Source organism: Rana temporaria, chromosome 3 (genome assembly GCF_905171775.1).
Source record: "Rana temporaria chromosome 3, aRanTem1.1, whole genome shotgun sequence".
Classification (NCBI taxonomy): Eukaryota; Metazoa; Chordata; class Amphibia; order Anura; family Ranidae; genus Rana; species Rana temporaria.
This window is the reverse complement of record NC_053491.1, coordinates 436,777,222-436,793,612: the sequence shown is the minus strand read 5'-3', so window position 1 is coordinate 436,793,612 and position 16,391 is coordinate 436,777,222. Positions and strand designations below refer to the sequence as shown.

The window sequence follows — 16,391 nt, the reverse complement described above, 5'->3', positions numbered from 1 at the left end:
TTCTGAATCCGGCCCTATGTGTGTATTATTATTATTGTGTGTATAACAGCACTATATTATGTGTGTATTATTATTATGTGTGTATAACGGCACTATATTTTGTGTGTATTATGTGTATATTATGCTTTATTTCAGACGCCTTGGTGGGCACTGAACACAATAGTCTATAAAGCACACATTGCCTGGTCTGTGTGTTAGGACTACTTTGACTTTCTCCAATGGTGGGGGTGGAATGGCCCCACACACAGCTCTGGACTTCCGCCTCACACAGCAGCTGAGAGAACGATAACAACTCCCGCCTGACGTCTCCAGCAGGGGGCGTGCTCTCCCGTGCAGACACTTCTCGGCGCGCCTGCGCGCCTTTCCCGCCACACTGACCTTTAAACCTGACGTCACGGCCTGCGAACGCGCCACCGTCAGGCTCCAGAGGACCGGGAGAAGTGGGCGGCCTTATGAATATTCTCCCCCTGCGAACCCGCCCTGCCTCCATGTAAATCTCCCCGGAGGGAGGGCGGACCGGGCTCGGAGCTGCGCCCCCTTTCCTCACGTCAGCCTGTCATTCACACATTTTTTTCTCTCCTATACCTTCGCGCGTAAACACAAAGCGCGGGAGATTGCGGAGAGGCGGAGTCACGTGATCCCGGGGCCATTTGAAAAGCTGAGGCGGTCGCGTGTTGCCGGGTGTATCTGGCTCTGTGTCCGGTGTTCTCGCTCGGTCTTATTGGCGGTCTGTCTCGGTGTCCTGTGCTCCGGCTCCACGCTCCCTCGGCGGCTCTTATCCCTGTGTTGGCGGGAAGTGGTGTATTTCCCGCGGTTTTATCTGCCTGTCAGCGGTCCGGGGAGATTTTATCCTCAGCACTTTCCCCTCATTTTATTCGTGGAATACCGGAGCCATGCCGGCCCAGTCCGCCTCTTCCGCCCTGCCTGCTGATGTCAAGAAGAGGTAAGTGGCAGTGACGTCACGGGCTCGTCGATGAGGTCATCACGGGGGGTAATTCCTCCCCAGATGTCCATTGTGGGGTCACATAGCTTTATAAAGGTATACATTCACTAATTGGTGGTATGAGGCCGATGTCACCTCCTCCCCCCCCCCCCCCCGGGACACATGTCCTCCCCTGTAGGGGATCCCCCAAGATGTGTCCCAGTCTTCACCTGTAGGAAAACCCCCCAATAGATGCCTACAAGTCCTCACCTGTAGGAGACCCCCCTCCCCCAAAGATGTCTTCCAGGGTTCCCCACAGATGTCTATTGGTCATCACCTGTTGGGGTTTCCCCATAGTTGTATCCCAAGCGTCTCCCAGTTGTACCTTTGTAGGGTTACCTGTAACGATTTCTCCCAGGGACCCCACAAAGATGTCTACCAGTCCTTCCCCATAGATGTCTCCCAGTTGTCACCTGTAGTGGGGTTCCCCCATAGATGTTGCCTCCTGTAATGGATGTCAACCTGTCCTCACCTGTTGGGGCCCCCCCCCCATAGCTGTCTCACAGTTGTCACCTGTAGGAGGTCCCCATGTAGATGTCTTCGAGTTGTCACCTGTAGGGTTCCCCCTAGATGTCTCCCAGGGATCTCCCCAAAGATGTTTATCAGTCCTCATCTGTAGGGGATCCCCCATAGATGTCTACCAGTTGTCACCTGTAGGTGACCCCCCCCCCCCCCAGATGTTACCAGTCTTCCCCATAGATGTCTACCAGTTGTCACCTGTAGGGGGGGGGGGTCCCCCATAGATGTCTCCCAGTTGTCACCTGTAGGGGGGGTCCCCCATAGATGTTGCCACCTGTAATGGTTTGCCTATAGATGTTTACCTGTTGGTGTCCCCCCTCCCCATAGCTGTCTCTCAGTTGTCACCTGTAGGGGGTCCCCCTGTAGATGTCTTCCAGTTGTCACCTGTAGGAGTTCCCTCAGATGTCTCCCAGGGATCTCCCCAAAGATGTCCATCAGTCCTCATCTGTAGGGGATCCCCCAAAGATGTCTACCAGTCTTCCCCCCCCATAGATGTTGCCATCTGTAGGGGTTCCCCTATAGATTTTTACCTGTCCTCACCTGTTTGCGTTCCCCCATAGTTGTCTCACAGTTGTCAACTGTAGGGGGTCCCCCATAGATATCTTCCAGGGATCTCCCCCAAAGATGTCTACCAGTCCTCTGTAGGCGATCCCCATAGATGTCTACTAGTCCACCCCTAGATATCTAAAGGTTGTCACCTGTGGGAGTTCCCCAGCTCAATTTTTGGGCATTCTCCCTTTCCATCAATCATGTGTTTTCGTCTTGGACCCCCGATCTTTCTACTGGAACTTCCCTCTGAGGCCCCAGTACAATGTATTGGGGGTGTTGGGTGAGATGTTATATGGTTGGCCCTTGGCTACCTAAGTTGTGTGTGTGTGTGTGTCTCTAACCCAGAATGTTGCAAAAGTATTAAGGCCACACACAGCTGTGTAGTATTTACGTTGGACATTGCTGGATGCAATATCTGTTTTGTAAACAGAACCTGTACTGCATGTTGGCTCCTTCAAATCCCCTCCCCCCCACCCCTCCACTGGTATGTGATGTGTCCCTTGTTCTGCACTGCCAGAGCATAAATTGACACTTCCCCCCCCCCCCCCCCCCCCCCAATGAGCTTTTTACATGAGGAAGGACATCCTCGGCCTTTAGTCATTTAGGATCGCAGTCGTTTATGGTCACACCACGCTGCTACCATCGACTGCACTCTTTATATCTCAGCATGGACCCTGTAAACTGGGTTTAACCCCTTCCTGCATGCGCCTTTATAAAGTTCTGAATGTCTTGGAAGGATTGGCAGGTGTGTGTGTGTGTGTGTGTGTGTCTCATTCAGCTGGACCTCTAAGGATCGCATAAGTGCAATTTATTTTGCACACCTGTGACCAGTTTCCAGCAGAGCGGTCTGAAGTTCGCTCTCTAATGTCACAGATATCGGTCCAGGCACCGCGTCCTCCCGACAATGGAGGTCAGAATCCGCCAGGTGCCTGCACTGACACCCGGTTCAGCTTCTCGGTGAGCTGTTGAAAGCCAGAGTTGGCTGCTGTGCCCCTCCACAGCCCAGCAATGAGCCGTGACGGACTGCAGCGCTCTGCTCAGCAAGCTCTGAAAACTGAGCGAATCGGCAGTGTTTGCTTGGCTTTTAGTGCTGGGGGACAGATGCAGCATCGGGCCGATTGTGCATCCACCTAGGCAAGTATTTAAAGCGGAGGTCTGACAAATTTGTGTCAGTACCCGAAGCTGACCCGGCCCTCAGATGCTGCTGCTGCCATCTTCAGTATGGGAAGCCTTGCGGCTTCACTTCCTGGTTCCTGCTGCGCATGCGTGAGTCGCTCTGCGCAATCCAAATAGTCCCTGCTGTCTTCTGGGACATGTCTCACAGAAGACAGTGGGGGATGGGAAGTGGGTGCAAAAACCTGCATTAGACAATGTGACACCAGAGGGGGGAAGAATCCAGACAGTGGTCGTTTAATTTTTGGGTGGAACTCCAATTTTATTCCCCCCCCCCCCTGTGGTTATTAAATGCCACCAAAAGAAAGCTTTCTCAAATGCTAAATATATCATGGGTACAGTGTTCCGTGACCATGCAATTGTCATTTAAAGTGTGGCAGTGCTGAAAACTGGCCTGAGCAGGAAGGGGGTGGAAGTGCCCAATAGGCAAGTGGTTGATATGCAAATGCATGACACTGGCTGTTTTGGTTTATTGGGGGGGGGGGGGGGGGGGTGATGCAGGTGTTTCCTTACTTTGTTTCTGTGCACAGATAAGCTGATATCTCTATGTTCAGCTGTGATGCTTTTATCTTCCTTTCAGGCTGAAGGCAATGGATAAAGACGGGCTAACCGAAAAGGTAAGAATGCTCTGTTGGCTTGAGGGTGTATGTAAACAAAGCGGACTGTATTTTATTTACATTGCTCAAAGTATAGTGTAAATAAATTGTGTGAATAAATGTGCATGTGTAGAAAATATATTCAGCTTGTGCTTTAGTTGGTTTTTCACTTTTTAATACATGTTTATGATATCGCAATTTTGTGCACATTTTCATGTAAATGCGCAAAAACGTATTCTTCTGCACAATATGCAAGTAGGCATTTGGATGCATGAGATGTAAATTGGCTGCTTAAACAGGTGTTTGTGTGGGGTGTTTTTTTGTCATGTGCATGCGGCCTAATGTTTTTTTGGATTCCATTCATACAGTTGTACCCACGTCTGGTAGAAGCAATCTATGGGAATTGTACTCTGATGTGCACAGAAGGGATCTTGTACCTCTGAGGCTGGGTTCACACTACTACACTACTTTCATCCTACTTTTCTCTGTGTTCAATGTTTCCCTATGAGAGCGTCTTGTAGCGTCCTACACAAGTCGGTCCGACTTTGAAAATGCTCCCTGTACTACTTTTGGTCCTACATTGATCCTACTTCAGGCCCATTGAATATCATTGAAGTCGGACCAAAGTAGTATCCTGTTCATGAAAGTAGGATGGATGTAGGACCAATGTAGGATAAATGTAGGACCAATGTAGCAGAGCAAAGTAGGATGAAAGTAGTGTAGTAGTGTGAACCCAGCCTCAGGCCGTGTTCACACTTGTCCGACATTGGGAGCTCATGTCGTGTGAAAATCAACGTTTCCCTAATGTTTCGACACAAGTCGGCCCGACTTTGAAAATGCTCCCTGTACTACTTTGGTCCAACTTCAATGATATTCAATGGGCTGAAGTAGGATCAAAGTCGGACCAAAGTAGGATCCTTGTCCTTACCATCCGACATGTGCTTACAGCAGCAGTAAAAATAATTTATCTCACTCTGAGATTGTTTTGATTGGTCAAAGAACAAGTCCGACTATTAGTCGGATCAAAGTAGTATCCTGTTCATGGATGTAGGACCAATGTCGCAAAGTAGGATGAAAGTCGTACCACTGTCATATAGTATAGTGTGAACCCAGCCTCAAGCCTCTTGAACCCTTTGTCAGGACGTTGTGTACAACTGATAATGAAATATCACAGTACAGTTTATCATGGCAAATGCAACTCCCTTGCCTTTATGTTTTATATGTAAAATCAGTGCAGGTTTTTTTATATGCATTAAGGCAGCCCATTTTAAATACGCTGGCACTGCACCTTAACAGATGTCACACAAAATGTCATGTATGCTGCAATGTGTCAATACCATTACTGTAATGGTGCAATGCCATCAAAAATGGGCATCGCACCACTGTTATGGTGACATGCAAGTTTTACTTCAAAGCATACATGTGATTGAGTCCTTTATTTACAAGGTCAGAATTGGTATGCAAAAGTAGGTTTGTGTTATGAATAGGGACACACAGTCTTTAATTGTATGTTGGCTTTAGGCTACTTTCACACTGAGGCCCTTTGCAGGGGCTGTAGCGCTAAAAATGGCGCCTGCAAAGCGCCCAGAAAGGGCCTCTTCTCTCACTCCAGTGTGAAAGCCTGAGGACTTTCACACAGAGTCCTGCCAGCACACCACTCCAAAGTCCTGCCAGCTGCATCTTTGAGGCACTATAGGAGCAATGTATACACCGCTCCTACCCATTGAAATCAATGGACGGGGCGCTTTGCAGGTGGTTTTAAACCTTTTTTCGGCCACTAGCGGGGGGGGGGGGGGTTTAAGAGCTCCCCGCTAGCATCCGAATAGCACTGTAAAATGCTGCTAAAAATAGCGGTGCTTTACCACTGGCGTAACACCTCGGTGTGAAGTAGCCTTGTAGTCCAGGGAGTAGATGCTGAGCTTTGCCTGTTCAAGTGAACTGAGCTTCTGCACCTAAACAAGTTGAGCCAGTTATAGTTGGGTTTTGATGGTCTGCATTTTTGCATCTGCCTTGGTTGTCAAATACTGACTCAGCTGGTGAACCTGGCAGTGGTTTGGACCTTCATCCACTAGTCCCTGAAGACAGAATTCGGTTTTGCTCAGCCAGGTTTTTATGATTAGGTCTGTGGTCCAAATTTTGTAACAACTTTGTCTCTTTTCTCTTAGGAATGCATAGAACAGAAACTGAATTTGGTGACAGACTACCTGGAAGCAGATGCTAAAGATAAATTGACTGATTTGGAGACCAAGCTGAACAAAGAAGAGCTGTCTGAAGTATGTACCCTTCATAGAAAGGCTGGCATTATTCAGTAATCCTGACAACTTGCTAGTGTGCTGCAATAGATTCTGGGACAGTTTCACAAATCCTTTTAACTTGATGTATGAACCTAGGAACTTGCTGGGTTTGGTTTTTTTTTGGCCTTAAAGCGGAACTCAAATGTCAGACCTCCCACATTGATGTCTCCTGGCTCCTTCTAGGTTTGGGATCTCCAACCATGCTGGTTGGGATTATTTGACTCCCAACACATGCAAAACTCAGTCTACATTTTCAAGCTTCTTGCAAGGAGGAAGACAGGAAGCCTCTTCTGCACAAGAGACAAAGTATGTCTCTTCTATAATCCTGCTTGCAGTTTTAAGGAGACCTATGAACATGTCTTATGTTCAATATTTCTGCTTACAATACTAAATCTGACGGCTGTGAAGTGCAGATGATATGGCCCCTCAGTGTTGTGGGTTGATATGAAGATTAATTAGAGGCAGCTATTGGCCAAGTTGTGGCCTCTTTTTTTTTTTTTTAAATGGCATTTACAGTTTTCATGGGAATTGCACATTTAAAACTAGGTAACATGGTGTTTGAACCCAAAAGTGAACTTGTATTGCAGCTTATCAATAATTTGTGTCAGCACCTGAGATTATGGCTCCGCCCCCAACAGGAAATTAATCAGCCAAAGCTTTAACAGGAGGTTTCCTTCTGGTTGGAGCCATGATCTCTGGGCTTTCCTGGGAGACAAAGGTTCTCATGTGTGTCTGTCCATTAGATGTGTGGAGCCCCCCATTGGCCACCTGCTTTGTGGTGCTGAGCAGCCAAAGACAAAAGGTGCCAGATGATGGCTGCAAACTCTTCCTTTTCACTTTGGGAAGGAGATGGGAGTGCAGTAAAAAAACAGGCAGGAAGCCCCATTGGCTTTGCTGTTTTTTTTTTTTTTTTTCTTGTCATGCCAACGGCCACCACAAGATGACGCCAGATCACAGGACACATAGGCCTGCAGAAGGCTGCAAAACCTCGGCCTCAATTACTGTCCGGTGTGGCCCGATGCGATCCTGAGGGGGGCGCACAGACAACTGTGCTCCACCAGGTCGCTAATTGTGGTCGCAAATGCACGGGGGGGGGGGGGGGGGCGCCTCATGTGAGCAGCAGTTGTTGGACTCTGGGTTTGTGGTCCACAAGAGAAGCAGTAAGATCCTTAATTTGGAGGAAACTAATAGAAATGGCTTTACTGATGTTTGCCAGAGAAGTGTGGGGACATCATATACAGGGCCTGTTGGACAATACCACAGCAGTGGCCTACATAAGATGGGTGCACCAGATGCGGAGCTTTTCTTTGCCTGGCAGGAAGTATTCTAAGATGGGCAGAGCTTCATATTCTATTCCTGTCAGCAGTCCATCTAAAAGGGCTCTAAACGGTGTATTGGACTTCAGCAGAAACTAGGCTTACGAAGCTGAGTGGCAATTGAACCTAGAAATCTTTCATATGATCATGAAGAAATGGGGGCAGCCAAAAGTGTATCTTTGTGAAAAATGCACAGGTGTCGCTTTTCTCTCTGAACAGAGTTCATAGGGAAAATCCAGAAAGGGGCTACAACAGTAATCCTCATTGCTCCCTTTTGGCCCAAGAGGGCTTGGATTTTCAGCCCTTCAGATGCAACTCTAAGTCGGTTCACACATAGGCGGCACGACTTCGGGGGCGACTCTGCAAGTCATCCTGAGGACGACTTCAGAGGCGATTTGCAAAACGACTTCTGTATAGAAGTCAATGCAGATCGCCCCGAGCCGCCCCCAAAATACTACAGGAACCTTTTTTCTAAGTGGAGCGACTTGCGTCGCTCCTATTAGAACAGTTCATTGCAGTGAACGCGACACGTCAGGCAGCTGAGCCGCCTGTCGTGTCGCCCCAGTGTGAACCGGGTCTTGCTGTTTTGGCACCTTCCATTGAGACCAGACCTGCTGATATAAAAGGTCCCCTACTTCACCAATGAGGCAGCGAAGCTAAAAACTCACAGCTTGGCTTCTAAATACAAGCTTTTGTGGAGGTAGGTTGCTACTTCCTATCTAGCAGACCGTTAGATCAGAAGCTGTCCAAAGTGGGACTGATGGGTTGTGACAGTGGAACTGTTTGAACCTATTTGGCCTCCCTGAGTGGGGTGTTTGTGTGTTTTTTCTTTGGTCCAAAATCAAGTTCAGGTGAAACTTCCTATATTTTGCTCTTCATTGGGAAGGAAGAATTCCATACCTTGATGAGAGCAGTTTTAAGTTACCTGGAAGCCGCTAAGGACTTTAGGCGTTCAGATGCATTATTTGTTTCATATGCTGGTAGTGAAGGGCAAGCTACCAGAGGAAAAATTGCCAGATGGTCGAGAATGATCACGTCCAGTTGGTATTTGGGCTCGTTCTACAAGAGCTTTGGTGAGATCGCAGCTCATTAATGTTGGCTGACTGGCCAAAGCATGCACCTGACCTGCATGCTTTAGCCAATCGCAGCGTGCGCTCTGCTGTGAGATTCGTGATTGATAAAAGGCAGGGTGCCTTTGGACGATCATGGCTCAGGGGGCCATGTCCACGCCCCACACTATGTAATGCTGCTTACATGGCTGCCATACATAGTGTAATAAATGAGCAGCAAAATTACACTTCTAAAGGAAATGTCATTTAAAACTGCTTGCTGCTGTAATGTATTGCTGGATCCTAGGCAAAAAACTTGCCCGTGTCCCCCCTCTTCATTACCAGGTCCTTTGGGTCTAGTATGGATATTAAGGGGTACCCTGTGACGAAATGAAAAATAATGGAGATTCATGTGGTATGGTTCAGGGGTGCTCTCTTGGCCCCCTTTTCTTGCAGCATGCTCAGATAAGGGTCTAGTATGGATTTCGGGGGGGGGGGGGGAACCCACACCATTTAATGTTAGTGTGGGGTTCTCAACATCCGTACCATCCTGGGGAACACACTTTTTTGTGGTACTGTTATAAACATGGGAAAGATGCACTACTTTACAGACATGATATTTAAAAGCATATTTCATTTTTGTTTCACTTTAAGCATTATTAAAAATCCACTACAAAAGCTTATTCCCTTTCCATTGATGCATGTCCCCTGGGGCAGGACCCGGTCCCCAAACACTTGTTTTGGCAATAAATTGCATATAAGCCTTTTAAAATTAGCACTTTTGACTCCATGTCCCATAGATTTTGATTTCGCACTTTTTTTTTTTATTTTTTTTTTTATTTTTTTTCCCCTGTTCGCATGTGAACCGGGGGGTTGTTCAGCTCATCCCTAATCCCAAATGTGATTCTTCTGCATTCAGAAGAGGGAGGTTTATGTTTTCCCTAACGGCAGTAGCTCCTAAACTCTCCATTCTCTCACTCGACTTCTGCCTCCTCAAAGCACAGCATTGCATTGTATCTGCCACTACCGACAGATCAGGTAAGGCTGGGTTCACACTACGGTTTTCCCGTCCGTCAGCCGCATACGATTTCAGTATCGAAAACGTACGGGCCCGGACGGGAAAACGTATAGATAGAGAATGCATTGCAAATCGTATGCACTCAGATGCATCCGGGTGCGTACGATTTGCTGGCAAAACGTTTTTTAAACGTACGCAAAACCGTGTTCAACCACGGTTTTGCAGTCGTTTTTAAAACAGTATGGCAACCGCATACGTTTTCCTTTAACATTAATGTCAATGGAAAACGTACATATGTGCGGTTCCATACGTTCCCGTTCGTTTCAGCCGCATACGGTTTTTCATATAAATCGTATGCGGCTGACGGACGGGAAAACCGTAGTGTGAACCCAGCCTAAGCGGCGGAGATGAGTGGCATGTGGCCGCCTCACCCGCTTTCGATTAAGTGGTGTTGGATCACTTATCTTAAGCGGACCGCCTGCTGTTGCAGAAAATACCAGGGTTATGGCAGCTAATGTCCAAGTACCAACATTTTGCTGGCAAGCAGTCTGAAAGTGGTTAATGCTTTGCCTAAAACATACAAATAGTAGTGCTAAAAAATCTGATGGTAAAAAATCAAATAACTGATAAATCAAAGAGGAGTCTTGTTTTGGAACTATTCACTTTGTTCACTGATCAATCAAGTTATTTCACTATATATTTGGACTTTTTTTTTTTTTTTTTTTTAGCGCTATACTATTTGTATGTTTTATCTGTTTTCCGTTCACTGGTTTTTGTAGCTGCTCATTTTATTTAATAGCGCAGATTTAATTTATTTTTTTAATGCTTTGCCTACCTATGGATGTACCACAAGGCATAGGCTCTAGTCCAGGGATACTCCAACTACGGCCCTCCAGCTGTTGCAGAACTATACATCCCATGAGGCATTGTGAAACTCTGACATTCACAGACATGACTAGGCATGATGGGAATTGTAGTTCCTGAACAACTGGAGGGCCGTAGTTTGAAGACCCCTGCTTTAGTCTAAACCAGTGGTTCTCAACTCCGGTCCTCGGGACCCACTTACAGGCCAGATTTTAAATATTGCCTCGAGGAAAACGTTTCAGTTATTTTGAAAATGTGACCTGTTAGTGGGTCCCGAGGACCGGCGTTGAGAACCACTGGTCTAAACGATATGCTTTTGGGAAAAGTGCCTGTTTTCTTGCCTCTGCCATGGGGGTTGAGCCTTAGTCAATATGATGCAACTAGGTTGCATTACAGGTTATACTAATTTGTGCCAGCTTTGTTTGCTGATGGGTGGGTATAATCATAAATTTTATATTTTTTCCTATATCAGGATGGCTATCTGACAAAAGTGAAAGCCTTGTTGCAAAAAGAGTTTGGCTTTGAGAATGGAGCAGTAAATGGAGAGACTAATGGATGTTCTCCAAATGGCACTTGTGGCAGTGAAGACGAAGATGTGGAAATGGAGGAAGCGGTAACACCTGGAACAAAAGGCCGTAGAAGCAGGAAAAGCAAGACCAATGGGGAGACAAAGAGTGAGTATCGTGATTCGCTGCTTTTGCTCCATTTTTTTGGCAAACTTAATGTTGCATTGCTAGGCGGGACATCTTATACCTGCATGGAGTTGGTAACACCGGAGTTGCAGAACTACTTTTTTTTTTTTGTTAGGTGGTGATCGACTTTTGTGTTGGCTTGTTTTTAATTTATTTTTATTCTCTTTCTGCACTGTAGAATCCTCTGGCCGGTTACGTCCCACAAGAAGTACTGGAAAACAGCCCACCATCATGTCAATGTTTTCTAAAGGGTTGGTATCTCAACTGCTACAGTTTAGTGTGTGTGTGCCAATGGCAACTTCATTGAGATATGTTGGTCAATGTAAGCAATTAAACTACTTTACTAAACTGTAGTCTGTTCTGTGGCACTGGATTCTGAACTATGAATTTCTATTTTTTTGGATATTGGCATTGGGCAGCTGGTGCAGATACAATAGAGTTGTTTTACCGGCAGTGTAGTGACATGTACTGCTGCTCACACCTTGTTTAGTATTGGGGGGGGGGGGGGGGGGGGGAGTGTACAGCAGTGGTTGAAGGGTACACAAATGGAGCATATGGAATGGTTGTGAGGTTTAAATGGTCTGATATTTTGTTGTGCAGTAGCTGAAGCATGTCTTGTGGTACAAGGACTGTGGCATGTGTAGGTTCCAGCTGCCACTTGTTGGCTCAATCTTTCTGCCATTGCCGATCACTTTTTGCTGCACCAAACACAATCCCATTAGCTGGTGCTGCAAGGAAAATTTTGCAGCAGTCTTGTGATGGCATGGAGGTGTTGTGCTTTTCTTTAACACTAGGGTTACACCCTACAGGTGCACCCAGCCCATTGGACTGACCATTTGTTCCAATGGGCTACCCACTGCATGAGGAAAGTATCTGACCCTTTTTCAAAAATGACTCTTGCTGAACCGCATGCTTCTGTGACCTTGTAGTTTGGCTTGCTAAAATATGTTTGCTAAAGGCAGTGTTTCTATGCAGGTTGGGATAAGCACTCATATGTTGGACAGCATGAATTTATTCCTAAGGTATAGTTTGTGTAAATATGTTGCCATATAGGGGGTGAGTTTGTATCCAGGCAGGTTCTTATAATGTTGCTTGATATAGTGATGGGCTTTACTGTTCCTTCTCTACAGTGAGAACATGCTTGTAATGTCTCACTGCATTTACTCTATAAACCTATATTGTAAGCTTTAGAAAGTTCTAAAAATTCAATGTGTCTTTTTTTTTTTTTTTTTCTCTCTGTACACAGGCCTAACAAACGTAAGTCAAGCGAGGAAAATGGTGACATAAAAGCTGAACCTGAAGTTGTTGAAGTGGAGGCAACAGAAGCTAAGGTATGTTATGCCCTGTACAGCTTATTTTGGGCTTTTAATTTGCTGTTTCTGATCTGCATAAAGTGTGTCTAAGAATGGTTGAAGTTTCTGTGCTCACTGCATGTTTGCTGTACAATGGCCAATCTCTTAATAATAAAGATCCTAGTTTCTTATGCACCCGCTGTCAGGACCCCCTAGTCCCCATTGTAGACCATGATGAGGGATGCTGGCTGGGAAGAGTTAACTTTTTTGGCTTGTTTTAATTTTGCTAGTAATCTGATTTTGTTAATCTCTCTAGGAGCAGGTGGAAAAGAAGTTGAAGATTGAAACTATTGAGGAAGTGGGGTAAGCTTTTCTTGTGAAATTAACTGCAAAGTCTCCTGATGCCAGCATTCTTAAGTATTAAACTGATTGCATAAATATTAGCAGTTCTATAAATTCGGGTTTAAATATGACTTTAGTCAAATGTGAAACTGTAAAGATGTATTTAGGATGCAGCTTGTTACTGAAAGCTTCCTCTAACTCGATTGGAAGAGGGTGCATTATGCCATGATCTCCAATCGGAGGAAGCACTGTATTCAGAAAATACAAACCGGCCTATGAACAGCAATCGGCCTGACTCAATTTTGTTCTGGGTTTAGGATGGGGAAGTTCCCATCCCATTGCCAAAATGCAGTGCTGCATTTTGCTGAGGCTACATCATTTTTACAAGGGTGCATTAGTTTTTGCAGGGAAAGCTAATCTTGGACCAGCATGATGCTCGCTAGTTAAGGTGGAGACCAGCTTTACCTAGGCAGTGTAGAGCAAATATAGAATTTACACTTTTTTTTTTTTTTTTTTTTTTTTTTCCCTTGCAGGGCGGTCAAAACTGAAACTCCCAAGACAAAACCTGTTCAAACGCCAAAGGTAAAAATTTTACGTGTGCTGTGCACCCCCTCAACCTTTTTCCTCCAAGTTGCAAATTGGTAAACATGGCTGTTTTCCTTGCAGACCCCTCCTCCAAAGTGTGTTGACTGCAGGCAGTACCTGGATGATCCTGATCTCAAGTTTTTTCAAGGAGATCCAGATAATGCTGTAAGTAAAAAATGACTTTCTATTCCTAGTATTGTAATGTACTTTTTGGCATTGTGAGTTTGGGATTACAAGACCTTGCACCTGGATTTTGTCCCTATTTTCCTGCTTCAGAAAACTTTAAACTTGGGCTCAATTCGCCATGCTAGGATGTCCCAACATCTAAAATGTCACGTTTCTGTCCACCTACCCCCTCCCTAGGTTGTTTGTTCAGCACTGTCATGCAATGCTGTACCCAAACAAAACTGGTAAGGTGGCACTGGAGTATACACAGATTGGCCTTGCTGATGGGCATAGTTCAGTACCCTGATTATCTGTAAAGGCCTCCCCTATAAGGAAATGCCACTGATAGCCAGCATTTCCTTGTTTTTAATTATATGATCAGCTGTGTCCAATCACATGTAAAGAGCCACATCACCGGCTCATTACTGAGATCGGGGTCACGCTGTGCACCACTACAGGGCAGACGGATGATTTTGTTTCAAAACAGAGCGGCATTTGTCTACAGAGGGAGGTAGTTAAATACTACAACCTGTCCCCTTAGTTTTTAATGGCTTGAGCTTTTTTCAAAGATCAGACTATATGCAATTTTCCATGGAGAAATATTATAAACCACTAGTGAGAATAGTATGTGCTGCTCCGTGACTTTTTTATTTATTTTTTTTCAAGTTGGATGAACCAGAAATGTTGACTGATGAGCGCTTGTCTCTATTTGATTCAAATGAGGATGGCTTTGAAAGCTATGAGGACCTCCCTCAGCACAAAGTTACATGTTTCAGGTAGGTGTTTCTGGCTGGAAAAAGGCCTTGACTGACATTTTCCAGAGTTTGTAAGGATTAAGTGTTTGTCCTTGCTTTGCAGTATTTATGACAAGAGGGGACACTTGTGTGCGTTTGACTCCGGTTTGATTGAGAAGAACATTGAGCTATATTTTAGCGGTGTCATAAAACCAATCTATGAAGACAATCCCTCTTTAGATGGTGAGTTATCTTGTGTTTGGTTGCTCCACTTTCCTTTTTGCAATTGGCTGCCATTTCCCACAAATTGCACGGGGGGGGGGGGGGGTGGTTTGTTAAAGATTTGCACATGGGTTGCACCGATTAGTTTACTGAATGTGATTCTCTTCCATATAATAGGTGGAGTACGGGCAAAGAAGTTGGGTCCTATTAATGCCTGGTGGATAACTGGTTTTGATGGAGGAGAAAAAGCTTTGATTGGCTTCACAACAGGTAAAGTTCCTTTCTCCTCAAACACTGCATTGTAGCTTCCTGTAGGCCAGGGGGGGCCCCCATGTGTCCCGTGGAGCCCTCTGTGGCCCATGACCTCCTGCTCTGGTATAGAATACTGTTAACATTCAGTTTTATTAAAATCAGTGTATATGGTCATAGCTGTTCTGCAGTGGTTATTGGACTGCTTTCAAACTGATCCGCAGGTGCAGAGCACCTGCAGGTTACCTGCACTGAGCCATAGGCTTCTGTTATTACCTGCGGGTTTGGTGAGCTTTCTGAAAGTGCACTAAACATGCAGTCTATTGCAAAGTGCAGGAAACCCAAACAGTATAGTGGGCTGTGTCTGCTCTCCATATACAGAGCAGACACAGACCCTGCCATCCGCCTGCTCCGCTCATTGTGGCCTGCAACCGTTTACCAAGTCACTTAAGTGGCCCTCGCTCTTCAAAAGGTTGGGCACCCCTGCTGTAGGCACATCCTCTATCTTTAACCATAACCTCCCACAGCGTTAGAAATTGCAATGAATAGGAGGCAGTTTTCAGAGGCTAAAACGCACAACTGCCTCAGTATGACCATTTTGACTTTTTTTTTTTTTTTTTTTTTTTTTTTTGTTGACATAATTGTTTATCGTGAAATTTTGTCCTGGAGTTTTAAAACCAACATATTTTCTGTGTAGCCTTTGCGGACTACTTCTTGATGGATCCCAGTGAAGAGTACAGTCCAACATTTGCTGTGATGCAGGAGAAGATCTATATGAGTAAAATTGTGGTTGAGTTTCTCCAGCACAATCAAGACTCAACATATGAGGATTTGCTGAACCGGATAGAAGTGAGTCAAAAGTATCAAATGGGGATTGCTTTTTAAGTCTCTAAAGACTGGTCATAATTTAATTTATTTTTTTATAGACCACTGTACCACCAGCCGGTCTGAATTTCAACCGCTTCACAGAAGACTCTCTTCTGAGACATGCCCAGTTTGTTGTTGAGCAAGTGGAAAGTTATGATGATGCTGCAGACAGTGATGAGCAACCTATAATTATAACTCCCTGCATGAGAGATCTCATCAAGTTGGCTGGAGTTACACTGGGTAAAAGGTGAGTCGTCCCCCCCCCCCCCCCCCCCCCCATTCATAGTCCCTCAGTTTTGAACAGAGTACCTGGCTCTGTTGCCCTTTGTTTTGGCCATTGCCTTCTGACTGAGCTAAGTGACCTGAATGTCTTTACAGGCGTGCTGTGAGAAAGCAAGCGATACGACATCCCACAAAGATCATAAAGGATAAAGGGCCCACAAAAGCCACAACCACTAGACTGGTTTACCAGATCTTTGACACCTTCTTCTCAGAACAGATTGAGAACAATGAAGATAAGGAGAACCTGAAGCGTAGACGCTGTGGAGTTTGTGAGGTACGTTCTAACCTTATGCAAATGCTAAAACGGGTCTGCGACCAGCTGCTTTTCTAGCCTCATGGGCTCCAGTGTCAATTTTGGCAGCAAATTTTGACTTTGGCTTTTGACCATCTACAACTGCTTTAGTTGACTGCAGTACATTTTAGTTGCCTAAAAATTGAATCGGTTTAGTTAAATTGTAATTTCTATAAAATGTACTCAGGAGTATATAATATGTTATGGTATTGAGGTTTGAGCAGACTGATAGATTTAGTCGCTCTGGATGGTCTGAGGCCTGTAATGCACTGTGGTGGTGTTGGCTGCAGTGCAATAGACTATTGGGTT

General features: G+C 45.5%; 1 protein-coding gene across 1 annotated transcript in view; it reads left to right on the top strand.

Moving 5' to 3' along the window:
• Nucleotides 1-419: 419 nt before the first annotated feature.
• DNMT1 (DNA methyltransferase 1) overlaps nucleotides 420-16,391 on the top strand; it is a 30,888-nt gene continuing 14,916 nt past the window's right edge. Inside the window, exons 1-15 of the mRNA XM_040346399.1 lie at nucleotides 420-943; nucleotides 3,804-3,840; nucleotides 5,985-6,092; nucleotides 10,833-11,034; nucleotides 11,231-11,303; nucleotides 12,299-12,383; nucleotides 12,661-12,707; nucleotides 13,220-13,268; nucleotides 13,353-13,436; nucleotides 14,103-14,212; nucleotides 14,295-14,413; nucleotides 14,570-14,662; nucleotides 15,339-15,490; nucleotides 15,568-15,755; nucleotides 15,887-16,064. Coding sequence (XP_040202333.1) covers nucleotides 894-943; nucleotides 3,804-3,840; nucleotides 5,985-6,092; nucleotides 10,833-11,034; nucleotides 11,231-11,303; nucleotides 12,299-12,383; nucleotides 12,661-12,707; nucleotides 13,220-13,268; nucleotides 13,353-13,436; nucleotides 14,103-14,212; nucleotides 14,295-14,413; nucleotides 14,570-14,662; nucleotides 15,339-15,490; nucleotides 15,568-15,755; nucleotides 15,887-16,064 — 1,575 coding nt within the window. The 5' untranslated portion in view covers nucleotides 420-893. The remainder of the gene's footprint in view (nucleotides 944-3,803; nucleotides 3,841-5,984; nucleotides 6,093-10,832; nucleotides 11,035-11,230; nucleotides 11,304-12,298; nucleotides 12,384-12,660; nucleotides 12,708-13,219; nucleotides 13,269-13,352; nucleotides 13,437-14,102; nucleotides 14,213-14,294; nucleotides 14,414-14,569; nucleotides 14,663-15,338; nucleotides 15,491-15,567; nucleotides 15,756-15,886; nucleotides 16,065-16,391) is intronic.